This window comes from Geotrypetes seraphini, chromosome 12, assembly GCF_902459505.1.
Source record: "Geotrypetes seraphini chromosome 12, aGeoSer1.1, whole genome shotgun sequence".
NCBI classification, from domain to species: Eukaryota; Metazoa; Chordata; class Amphibia; order Gymnophiona; family Dermophiidae; genus Geotrypetes; species Geotrypetes seraphini.
In genome coordinates this window covers 56,985,298-56,998,092 of record NC_047095.1, presented here as the reverse complement: position 1 = coordinate 56,998,092, position 12,795 = coordinate 56,985,298, and the positions used below count along the sequence as shown (strand labels likewise).

Here is a 12,795-nt window from a genome sequence, read left to right as displayed (position 1 = left end):
ACTGGGCTCTTTTTATTTTATTTTTTACAGAAGTTACAGTATCAAACAATGTTCCCTCTAAGCCAGGGATCTCAAAGTCCCTCCTTGAGGGCCGCAATCCAGTCGGGTTTTCAGGATTTCCCCAATGAATATGCATTGAAAGCAGTGCATGCACATGGATCTCATGCATATTCATTGGGGAAATCCTGAAAACCCGACTGGATTGTGGCCCTCGAGGAGGGACTTTGAGATACCTGGTTTGGAGGTAGGAGTTTCAATTAGTGATGATTTAATCTTGTCAGGGTTGTTGAAGGTAATCAATAGGAGTATAAATGTAATGTGAGCCTATGGATGGGCGGGGTGAGGGGCAGGATGGGAGGGCCTATGCAACAGGGATTTGAATGTCTTTTTTCTTTGTTATTTCTGGTCCATAAGCCTTAGTAGTTGCTTCGTACTGTCCTTGGGTTCCAACTACTATTGTTGCCATCGAAGATCACTCCAGCTTATCCAAATCGCGGGGGAACACTGTATACTGGTACGTACTGCTACTAATCATTTCTATAGCACCACTAGACGTACATAGCACTGTACATTAAAACATATGTGCAATGGGAGCAGCCAGTCTATAAATCTACAAGTGGGAATAATCAACGGAGGAAACTCGCCACTTACATGTTTTGACGACGTTCACATGTTTACTACTACTACTGTTATTTATCACTTATATAGTGGCGAATTCACGCTTGCTCGGTGGCTCTCGAGACATAGCCCCGAGCTCATGGCCTTCCAAAGCTCGGACAAAGTACCAGGTTTTGTTAAAATTTGTCTGGGCACTTGGACAGTCCTCCAAAAAGAGGACTGCCTTTTTGCAAGATATCTTTGCCCTGAATCCTCCTTACCCAAATTCAAATCAGATCTCAAGGCCAATTTTCTCCAGGTTGACACTGTTCTCTTTAAGCTGAGAAGGAGTCCTCTCCCCAGTGGTTTAGAGAGGGTGAGGGTGAGTGGCCCCCCCCCCCCCGCTGCAAGCGCCCCCCTTCCCTTCCACGTACCTCTTTAATTTTCCCAGCACAAGCAGCATTACATCATGTAGGCTCTCCCTCTGACATCACTTCCTAGGCGTGGGGCCCGGAAGTGACATCAGAGAAAGGCAACACCAATGTGGGCAGCAAGTTCATGATACTGCTCATGCCGGGAAAATTAAAGAGGTACAAAGAAAGGGCTTCTACATCAGATGTCACAGAATTGATTTTGGTCCAAGCACATATTTGTAGATTTTTATTTTACAGTATTCATTTTATATGCTTCACTGTGCTTCCTATGGGACTGAGTCCTGTTTAGACAGTTGTAGCATACTTAAATGAGGGCCTGAGCATTTTTAGCTTCTTGCCCTTGGTTTCAGCTGATGTTGCATTTGACCATGCTCATTGCACTTTCGCTGCTCAGTTCCAGATGTTGGCCAGATCAGGAAAGCAACTACATATTACAAGGAAGCTGATAAACAACAAAATTCCCCAGAGGCTACAAATGAAATCTCTTGGTATCACAATCCCATTCCTGCTTCCAATTGAACTGAAACTACAAAAACACCACAGTAAAAGGTGGGTTCATGTTTTTCCTCAAATATATAGGAGATCTCCGGGACCCTTCTGTTAAAAAAAAAATGCACTTATTTTTAATTCACTGAAGTCAGCCAATAACTTTTTGCTGGACCGTTTTGAACGTCCCAGTTATGTGAATTGGACTCCAGGCATTAAAGAAATAGGGCCTGACTTCTGTGGTCGGTGCCGAGTTCAGATATTCAATGCTAGGCCATTTCCAGTGATTGGCATTGAATGTTTTATTTATTTAATTTTCTATGCCGTTCTCCCAGGGGAGCTCAGAACGGTTTACATGAATTTATTCAGGTACTCAAGCATTTTTCCCTCTCTGTTCTGGCACGCTCACAATCTATCTAATGTACCTGGGGCAATGAAGGGGAAGTGAGTAGAGTGTTGAGTGTGAAGAAGAGGGTTGGATCTGAGAAAATCAAACAAGCGGGTGTAGTAGTCTTGTTTTGCAAAAAACAAAAAAAAGAGCAGCTTGGAAAGATGTCAGCAGAAATTAAAGTCTATAAAGCGAGTATGAGTGTGGGATTTTAGCCAATGATGTTCTGACTTGGAAGGAGCGAGGGTATCAAGAGCACAGGATAGAATAGTATAATACAAAGAGACTGATTTATTGACAGATTTACATAGTATAATATTTGAGAGGAGGGGGAGAGACTGGTGGAGAGAGTGCATGGGTCAACAGCTTGAAGATTTCTGAATGTGTTGTTGAGGATCAGTCGTGTCAAGGGGAGGGTGTTGAGTGGTGAAGGTTGTCGGTTGATGGTCAGAGAGGGGAAGAAGTGGAGAACTTGGTAATTGAACCGAGAAGAAGACAAGATCAAGGCAGTGACCATTCTGGTGGGGGTACTGTAGCACAGCTGAAGAATGAATGAGGATATTAGAGCAAGAAACTTTTGAGGTGTAGGAGTCAGAGTTGTCCTCAGCAAGAATGTTGACGTCACCAAGGATAAGGGAAGGAGATGAAGGTTCAAGAAAGATGGAGAACCTGGAGTCAAGGCCAATGAGAAAAAAGAATAGGAGTTAAACGATTGGCATTTGGAGGAGAAGGGAAGAAAATAGATAAACTGAGTGGACTTCAAAGGAGGAGAAGCAGTGAGACTGTGGTAGGCAGAGAGGTTGAAATCTACAAGCAGGTGAGAGTAGCAGCCCAACCCTTCCTCCACGGCCTACTGGGCGAGGCATATGGAACAAATAGCAACTTCCATAACATAGGATGGCGACTGAAACAGAGTCTTTAGGAGAGAGCCAGGTTTCAATTGGTGCAAGCAGATGGAAAGAATGAGAGATAAAGTCATGGATGTAATCAAGCTTGTTGGAGATAGAGTAGGCATTCCAAGGACACATGTGAAAGGTAGAGAAGAAGGGGAGAGAAACAGAGAAGTTGCAGAGTGATCAGCATGAGTGGAATGAGGATTGATAATGAGGGCCAGGATTGAGGTTGATGTCCCCAGCAGTAAGTAGAAGGAGGAGCAGAACAGTATGGAGAGGGGTAGGGGAGGTGCAACAATGGTGATTCAGTAAGATAAGATGGGGAGGGATGAATGAGGGGGAGAAACTGTTGAACAGATGATAGACGAAATGGTGAAATAGTGAATTCAAAAAATGGATAATGTGGAGTTGAGGAATGCAGTGGTTTGGGATGGAGGGGAGATTGGGTAAAGTAAAAAGAGAAGGTGGTGTAACGGAGCCATAGACTAGATGGGAATGATACCTGGGTGAGGTTGATCAAGGTGGGTTGGGGATTACCCTGGGGAGTAAAGGAAGGAGTCTGTACATGGATTGCAAGGTCTGCTATGTAAGGAAGGTGGATGTGGTTGAGACGTAACTTTGAGTTAGCAGTAATAAGGGTAAGGGGAAAAAGGAATGGGTCTCACAAACTCCTTTTTGTTTGTAACTATTTGGAGTGGTGGATAGTGGAGGATTAAGTGACTTGCCAGGGGTTGCAAGCTCAGCACTGAGATTTGATCTCACAACCTCTGGGTGCAGAAGCAGCAGCTCTACCAAATCAGCTTATTTTTTAGGGTAGGGGAAGGGTGACTTAGTGATAGTTAAGAGGACCACCTGATGAAAGGTTTGGAGTAGGGATCTCAAAGTCCCTCCTTGAGGGCCGCAATCCAGTCGGGTTTTCAGGATTTCCCCAATGAATATGCATTGAAAGCAGTGCATGCACATAGATCTCATGCATATTCATTGGGGAAATCCTGAAAACCCGACTGGATTGCGGCCCTCAAGGAGGGACTTTGAGATACCTGGTTTGGAGGTAGGAGTTTCAATTAGTGATGATTCAATCTTGTCAGGGTTGTTGAAGGTAATCAATAGGAGTATAAATGTAATGTGAGCCTATGGATGGGCGGGGTGAGGGGCAGGATGGGAGGGCCTATGCAACAGGGATTTGAATGTCTTTTTTCTTTGTTATTTCTGGTCCATAAGCCTTAGTAGTTGCTTCATACTGTCCTTGGGTTCCAACTACTATTGTTGCCGAAGATCACTCTAGCTTATCCAAACCATCTCATCATTTCCAGGATTCAAACTAGAAAAGACTGCCCAGAAACGTCTTAATGTTCCAAATTGCTGAGGCTCCTGTCAAAGCCCTCTCAAACTCATCCTAAACCAAATTGCCATATAAGGGGCACATACATTTTTGGGCCATTTCAGCGCCTTATTTTCATTATGAGGCTTTTCCGCACTGAAAAATCAATGTAGAAATAGCGCATAATACTAGCTGTCCTATAGAGAATTCCTTAGCTAGTTGGGGGAAGGGATAGGGGGTGACAGAGCTACAAGAAACACTTTTGCCTTCTTGTGGTGAGCCCACGTTAAGCTGCTAATTCCCTGCTATCTCAGACAATCAAAATTCCCATCGTCGAGGACACCACATCAACAAAAGCATGACATCAATCTTTAAAAGTTAAAGGCTTAAAGGCATTGCGTCGTTATTTGTGTTGGATATGTTTTCAAACACAAATCAGATGAATCCCCAAATTTAATAAAACTAAAACAGCATAAGTTAAACAGGAAACATGACAGGATATTGCTGAAAGATTAGGTGTTTTCCTTCAGTTGGCTCACTGAGCCCACAGAAAAGAGCAAACCTTAGGCTGCAGTGGGGAGAAGGCGTCGCTTAATGAGAATGTTTAGTCAAAAATGAAAACAGAATTCTCTTAAACACAGGTCAGGGACCGTCTGTAAGCAGAGGGGAGAATGATGCTGGGTAAATTTAAACCAGTTGCGATCACGAGCGCCTTACTCTTGGACTGGGGCAGCTTACCTCTTGATGGCACTATGGAAATTACTTTTGGGAAGACAATAAAAGGATTAACTATGGCTGAAGAGCACCCTTTAACTTTTTATTCAAGATGGCTCTCTAATTTCCTGTTCTCAAGTAGCCTGCATTCCAGAATTCCTTTGTCTATTACGGAATGTGGTAGCAAAGCTTATCTCATGAAATTAAGTTGACATGAATAATTTTTTTTTTTTTTTTAAGGTGAGCTACTTGCTGTTACTCTCATCGGCATTTCTCTCACAGTCTCATCCAGTATCTGTACTGGAAACACCAGTGTGCCACGATAGAAGCAGAAATGGATCCTTGGAGCCAAATGCCAAAAGGTAATAAATAGATCAACAAAATATGTATTTGGCATAGAATATAATTTTGATTGAATTTAAGCGCTGTTAAAATGTAAAATGTCTGTATAATATGTTGCACTTATTTTTGGCTTTTAAAATGAATAAAGATTAAAAAAATAAAAACCCCCAAAATAAGAAAGACCAAAAGATGGACCGAGAATAAGAAGTTCCCCATTGAATATCATAAGCAGCTGGGAAAATGGATTCATCTCAAAACCCTGCCTTTGACAGGGGTCATAGAGGGCTACTGTAACTTTTTTTTCTTGGGGGGGGGGGGGTTTGTTGTGGGTTTTGTTTTTTTTCAGTTATTGCCTTCTACTCCTTTGGCCTTCCACTGGTCACTATCCTGCCTATGGGGGGGGGGGGGCGCTATCCATAACACCATAGCCGCTATCCATAATGCATGCCTCCACCCCCTGAGTCACTGACCTCCAAAATACCCATTGGTGCTGCTGCCGCTGCAGATTCACTGACCTCCATATATCCCCTCAGAGCCGCTGACCTCCATATACTTGTGGATTATGCTGCCGCCAATCCGCTGTATGTTGAATCAGACGTGGCCTTGAGAATCTGCACATTCTCAAGGCCTGTTGGCTCCCACCTTCTCTGAGAATTTCAGAGGGGGCCTGAGCCGGCAGATCTTGAGTATGGGCAGATGCTCAAGGCCCTGCCTGGTTCAACATACTGTACAGTGGATCGGCCGCAGCAGAATCTACAGGTGTAAGGAGATCAGCAGCTCTGGGAGGGTGTATGGAGGTCAGTGAATCTGCAGCGGCAGCAGCACCAATGGGTATTTTGGAGGTCAGTGACTCAGGGGGATAGCGACTATGGTGCTATGGATAGTGGCACCCCTCTCCCCAGGCAGGATAGTTTCTAGTGGCTTACCGGGGGGGGCTTACTCTGGATGCTCCTACGACTGGCGCAGGTGTCAAGAACCTCTTCCGGGCAACAGGAGTTTTCCCAATTCACTGCTCTTGGCATCAGGTCTTCCTCACTGCCAGGTCCTGCCTTTGCAAAAAAAGGAAGTAGATGGGACCCGGCAGCGAGGAAGGTCCGACACCAAGAGCAGTGATTTGTGAAGGTTGCACTGCAGACTGAAGGGTAACAAAGAGAGAAAGGGGAGAGGGAAAGAAATGCTGCACCCAACTGGAAAGAGGAAGAAAGGGATAAGGAAGACCAGGGAAGGGAGAGGAGACAAAAGAGAGATGACAAACCATGGGGAAAAAAAGGAAGGGGAAGAGATGCCAGGGCATGGGTTGAGGGAAGGGAAGGAGGCAGAGATGCCAGACAAGGAGGAAAAGAGGGAGAAAGGGAAAGGAGAGAGAGGAGATACCAAAGCATGAAGGGGGAGGGAGAGAGGGAAGGGAAGGGAAAGAGAGGAGAGAGATGCCAGAGCACGGGGGAGAGGGAGAGATGGTTGAAGAAGAGAGGAGAGAGATCCCAGGGCATGGGGGAAGGGCAGAAGATGCCAGACCATGGGGTGAGTTGGGGTGGGAAAGAAGGAAAGAAAAGAGAAGGGAGAAATACCAGAGCATGGAGGAGGGAGTGGAGACAAAGAAAAATGGAAGGAACAGAAAAAGAGAGCGGATGCTGGATGGAATGGTGAGTGAAGAGAAGATGAGGAAATCAGAAACCAGAGCTTACAAAAGATAGAGAAAATATTTTTTTTGTTGTTCCTTTAGAATAAAGTAGTATTGTAGTTGTATTGATAAACATTTATAAATAGAAAATGGAAATAAGGTAATCTTTTTATTGGACTAATTTTAATCCATTTTTTACTAACTTTGGGGGATCAAAATCTCCTTCCTCAGGGATTTTTGCACTAATAAAAATATTTAAGGCTCCTTTTTTCAAGCCGCGCTAGTGGGGTTAGCGCGAGCGACTTTTAATCACGCACTAACCCCCGCGCTGGCCAAAAAACTACCGCCTGCTCAAGGCAGGCATTAGTGGCTAGCGCGGCCGGTGGTTTAACGTGCGCTATTATGCACGTTAAACCGCTAGTGCGGATTGATAAAAGGAGCCCTTAATGTTAAAAAAAATTGTGTTAAAACTTATGGCAAGGATCACCCTAGTTTCTAATCTCAGTTTATATTCGAGTCAACCTTTTTCCTCCTTTTTTTGGGAGGAAAAGGGTCACCTCGGTTTATATTCGATATGTCATTTTAACGAGCATTCTTCTCCCACTTTTCATTTTTTTATTCTCGTTTCCACCCGCGCCATGGTCCTCTTTGTATTTCATGCATGATTTCAGGTGTCTGCCCTAAGGATTCTTTTTGTTATTCTTGACATGGAGGCACGAGAAGATAATTTAATTGTTTGTTTTCATTTTGGATTTCAAAAAAACAAACTTACATCTCCCAAAAGATCAATCATCCTTGCATTCTGTTTACTCAGTACAGCTTACTTTAACCAACACTCAATCAGCAGTAAGAAAAATAAACTATCGAAAGAAATTCTAACCACATATATCTGAAGCAACTCGTTACTCAATAATTTCCTTTCTAATTCTTCTGGAACTGCTGCATATTAGGTTACAGGAGACTATACAAGTTAAACAGAACAGACACTGAAAAGAGAATACAACAGCCCACAAAGGTGCATGAGCGAAACTGTGAACTAAAAGAGTCACCAGACTTACCATGCATTTGTTGGGCTTTTCTCCAGAATGGACTCTCATGTGAATCAGCAATTTGTAGCGGGCGTTGAAAGGTTTGTACCGACGAACACAGCCCGTCCAAAAGCAAGTGAAATCCTCGCCCTTGCGCTGGTCAATGTGCGTCTTCTCTATGTGCCTCACTAATTCATCTTGTTGATCGTACAAGGCGTTACAGTCTATCCATCGGCAAACCTGCTTGCCATTGTTGATGTCCAGCTCTTCACCTTCGCTGGGCTGAAGTGACTTTGAAGACATGGAGACCTGCATATTCGGCAAAGTCCCTTGAGTTTGGCTAAAGTGCTGGTGTGAATGATAAGGGGGTGGTAGTCCTGGGTGGTGTTGGAAGAGACTGGCATTTGATGGGAAGTCATCAATGGGTTCTTGCTTTAAAAAGCCTACTTTCTGCCTGCTCTCCGAAGCCTCTTGTTGAGTGATTGTCTCGTTCATCATAAGGCTAAGACTTACATTGTCTTCTGCTTGTTGCATCTGTAGCTGCTCACAGTCCCTTCTGGCATTTTCAGTGGAAACGGGTACAAGACATGCTATGGGGGAAGGCAGACTGCGAGGATTGCTGGGCTGCGAGCAAGACTGGGGGCAACAGGATTTGGGAATGCTATGGCTACTGATCCCCACAGGAAGAGAGGAAAGGCTGACTGAGTTTGTCCGCAGCCCATTCACACAGGTGACCAGTGATGTTTGTGATGTATGAATGATAGCTGTGATGTCGATTCCTTCAGCTGAAGACGGTACCACAGAGATGCATCTCTTTTTCAGGTTGCTTGACTGCAGCCTGGCTGTATGCTGAGGACTACAAAGTGGCAATGAGCCTGGGGAAGAGCTAGGTTCATGATTAAACAAGAATGATGAAAGTGAATTTGTAAAGCTATTATTCATTAGGTCTATCTCAGGATGCAGGTTGGTACAGCCTCTTGTGTCACTTTCATCGGTAATCCTCCCATTGGCAGAAAGCTGTGCTAGAGTCTTATATTCACTCTGATCCTCCTGTTTGATATGCTGAGCAGAGCAGCTTCCATTCATGCATGGAGTAACAGACACCGAGTCTTGAAACCTTGATGACCTGAAATACAGTTTTAATAAACTTCATTCTCTGGTATGTCATATGTTTTTGTTTTAATGTTTAATTGGAAAACAAGAAGCAACACGTCAGCTCTTGAGCAACACAAATCTACTAGCGAATTTTGCAATAATGCGGAGCAAACATTTAAGGTGTAGGCGCAAAATAATTGAGCTCAAAGTAAGTGGTCTATAAAGACCAAGTTGGGTGCTGAAGCTGTTATAGAATACTAGGGTAAGTCAGTATTTGAGCGCGAGAATTTACGCCACGTCAAAGGCTGGTGTAAATCAACATGCCTAAATGCTTTCAGCTTCACGCTTAAATGACAGGACTCTAAATACTTACCAGGGAATTCAAAATATGGCACTTACCCCCTCTTCTATTAAACTGTGCTAGTAGTTTGTAGCGCAGAGAGCCACGCTGAATGGCCCGCGCTGCTCCCATCCGAGCCGTGACTTTCTCTTTTACTTTTTAGCCCAGCGAGCCCGTGGTTTTAACCCGCTTAAACCCGCGGGTTAAAACCACGGGCTCGCAGGGAAGGGCAGGAGAGATTCAGGGCGGCAGACAGGAGAAAACTGGGGAGGAGCAGGGCGGCGATTCGGGGCAAGCGGGCAGGAGACAGATGTGGCGATTCGGGGCAGAGCAGGCAGGAGAGACCCGGGGCAGCGGAAAGCAGGGCTTCTATGGAGCCGGAGAGTCGGAAAAATGTTTTCGACTGGTCCCCAGCATTCGCTTTCTTGGGTTGATCGGCCAGCCCAGTTGGTTTTAAAATTTTGGTTGGTGAATCGCGTCCCTGTCCACTTTGCATGCGTTTCTCCTCAATTGCATGCACAGATTCGAAGCGGATTGCAGGAGAGGTTAGTGAATAGTGCAGGAGAGAAATCTGGTCGCAAAGAGGTCGCAAACCGATCGGTACGCGATCAATTTGCTTTGTGAATCTAGCCCAAAGTGTTTTGGGGTATTAAATGAGCCAACAAAGCATTCTGTTTCACATCTTCTTAGCCAAATCTGCTTTCTAGCCTCTTTGGAGAGCCAGAAAATCTTCTTCCCAACTACAGTGAGCACTTGAGGCACTTCTTTGAGGGGATAAGCGATCAATTGGACAAAGGTGACCCCATAGACATAGTATACCTGGACTTCCAGAAAGCTTTCGACAAGGTACCTCACGAGCGCCTACTAAGGAAACTGTGGAACCACGGGGTGGAAGGGGACATGCACAGATGGATCAGAAACTGGCTGGCGGACAGGAAACAGAGGGTAGGAGTAAAGGGACATTATTCTGACTGGAAAGGGGTCATGAGTGGCGTCCCGCAAGGGTCAGTGCTGGGACAACTGCTGTTCAATATATTTATTAATGACCTGGAAACAGGGACCAAGTGCGAAGTTATAAAATTTGCGGATGACACAAAACTCCGGTAAGGTTAGATCTGTAGAGGAATGTAAAGAGCTTCAAAGGGACCTGAACAAGCTGAGTGAGTGGGCAAATAAATGGCAGATGGGCTTCAATGTAGAAAAATGTAAAGTCATGCACACAGGGAAAGGAAACCTGATGTATAACTACATGATGGGGGGGATGATATTGGGGGAAGGCAACCTAGAAAAGGACTTGGGAGTCTTGGTGGATAAAACAATGAAACCGGTGGCACAATGCGCAGCGGCCTCAAAAAAGGCGAACAGAATGTTGGGCATTATCAAAAAAGGTATCACTACCAGAACCAAGGAAGTTATCCTCCCGCTGTATAGGGCGATGATGCGGCCGCATCTGGAGTACTGCGTTCAGTACTGGTCGCCGTACCTTAAAAAGGATATGGCGATACTCGAGAGGGTCCAGAGAAGAGCAAAAAAAATGATTAAGGGCATAGAAAACCTTTCATATGCTGAGAGGCTGGAGAAGTTGGGGCTCTTTTCCCTGGAAAAGTGGAGATTTGAGAGGGGATGTGATAGAAACTTACAAGATCATGAAGGGTATAGAGAAGGTTGAGAGGGACAGATTCTTCAGACTGGCAGGGGCAACAAAAACTAGAGGGCACTCAAAAAAATTGAAGGGAGACAGGTTCAGAACAAATGCCAGGAAGTTCTTCTTCACTCAGAGGGTGGTGGACACCTGGAATGCACTTCCAGAGGAGGTGGTGGAGCAGAGTACGATTTTGGGGTTCTAAAGGGGATTGGACGAGTTCCTGAAGGAAAAGGGGATTTAGGGGTACAATTAGAGGGTTACTATTTAGTACAAAATGCTTTAGAGTAATAGATCACTTACAGGTCATTGACCTGGGGGGCCGCCGCAGGAGCGGACTGCTGGGCATGATGGGCCTATGGTCTGACTCGGCAGAGGCGATGCTTATGTTCTTTTAACTGACCCCTTTGTGTCTTTTGAGTAGCCAAATATTTGTACATGACAACGACGGCATTGATGAGATACGAAAGGGTTCTTTTTAAGTGACAGAATTTCTTTAAAATATAAAAAAACATGAAACAATTGCATTGTGTAACTCAACCAATTAAGAAAGGGGAAGTTTAAATCATTCTTCTTTCTGGGATAGATTAGTCATCCCATATTAAGGGCCTCTTTTACTAAGCTGCAGAAGCGTTTTTAGCGCGCGCTGAAGATTAGCGTAAAACAATAGGTCTTAACAGCCACACGACCTCCACCCCCTAAATTTGGGACCTGACTTTTCTTGACTATGGAGCTCATGAGGTTCCAATTATGCATTTTCACAGAGTTGTTACAGAAGGAAAGTTGTTAGGGTAATCATGATAGTTAAATTTAATTATCAAAATCTTAGGAAGGTCCTAGGGCAGGGGTAGGGAACTCCGGTCCTCAAGAGCCGTATTCCAGTCGGGTTTTCAGGATTTCCCCAATGAATCTGCATGAGATCTATTTGCATGCACTGCTTTCAATGCAGATTCATTGGGGAAATCCTGAAAACCCGACTGGAATACGGCTCTTGAGGACCGGAGTTCCCTACCCCTGTCCTAGGGCCTAAAGGTTGATTGGGGGGGGGGGGGGGGTTGAAAGGCTGATGGCTCATCCAGGGTGCCTAATACCCTTGGCACTGGCCCTGATTGAAGCTATAAAAAGGAAGTGGCAACCAGAACATGCACGAAGAAACAATAAGAGAGCCAAAGAAGTATCAGAAAGAAGCTAGAAGAAACAAATACTGTTTAAAAAAAAAAAAAAAAATTAATAGTTGGATTTCATTTTGGACATGTTAGTCTTCTTTTGGCCCACTCAATCTCTTTGCCATTTTGGCTTTTGTGGACCGGTTGCCTACCTGTTTTCTGGGACCTTCTCCTGTTCTCCTAGGCCAGGGGTAGGCAATTCTGGGGTTCATAGACAACGGCGTGAAAGACAAAAGCGCGCGCCGACAATTGAGCGCAGCGTGCGCCGCCGCACTGCTCTAAATTACAGTTTTTAGGGGCTCCGACGGGGGGTTTTGTTGGGGAACCCCCCCAGTTTACTTAATAGACATCGCGCCGGCATTATGGGGGGTGTGGGGGGTTGTAACCCTCCACATTTTACTGTAAACTGAACTTTTTCCCTAAAAACAGGGAAAAAGTTCAGTTTTCAGTAAAATGTGGGGGGTTACAACCCCCCACACCCCCCACAATGCCCCCGCAACGCAGCACGATGTCTATTAAGTAAAGTGGGGGGGTTCCCCCCCACGCCCCCCCGTCAGAGCGCTAAAAACAGTAATTTAGAGCGGCGCGGCGGTGCGCGCTGCGTCCAATTGTCTGGGCGCGCCTTTGTCCCGGTGCGCTTTTGACCTGACACCCAATTCTGGTCCTCGAGAGCCGGAGCCAGATCTTCAGGATCTCCACAATGAATATGTATGAGATGGATTTGCATG

General features: G+C 45.1%; 1 protein-coding gene and 1 long non-coding RNA gene across 6 annotated transcripts in view; one reads left to right on the top strand and one right to left on the bottom strand.

Moving 5' to 3' along the window:
- Positions 1–12,795, bottom strand: part of GLIS1 (GLIS family zinc finger 1) — a 243,432-nt gene that overhangs the window by 163,330 nt on the left and 67,307 nt on the right. For all 3 annotated transcript variants that reach the window (XM_033916799.1, XM_033916801.1, XM_033916802.1), the window contains one exon: positions 7,855–8,950. In XM_033916799.1, coding sequence (XP_033772690.1) covers positions 7,855–8,950 — 1,096 coding nt within the window. The remainder of the gene's footprint in view (positions 1–7,854; positions 8,951–12,795) is intronic.
- The window catches only part of LOC117346747, a 70,969-nt gene continuing 58,408 nt past the window's right edge, over positions 235–12,795 (top strand). For 2 of the 3 annotated variants that reach the window (XR_004536657.1, XR_004536655.1), the window contains exons 1-3: positions 235–514; positions 1,426–1,580; positions 5,074–5,195. This is a non-coding gene — a long non-coding RNA (uncharacterized LOC117346747). Of the gene's footprint in view, positions 515–1,425; positions 1,581–5,073; positions 5,196–7,746; positions 7,871–12,795 lie in introns of those variants that run through there. The other variant, XR_004536656.1, reaches the window with a different exon arrangement.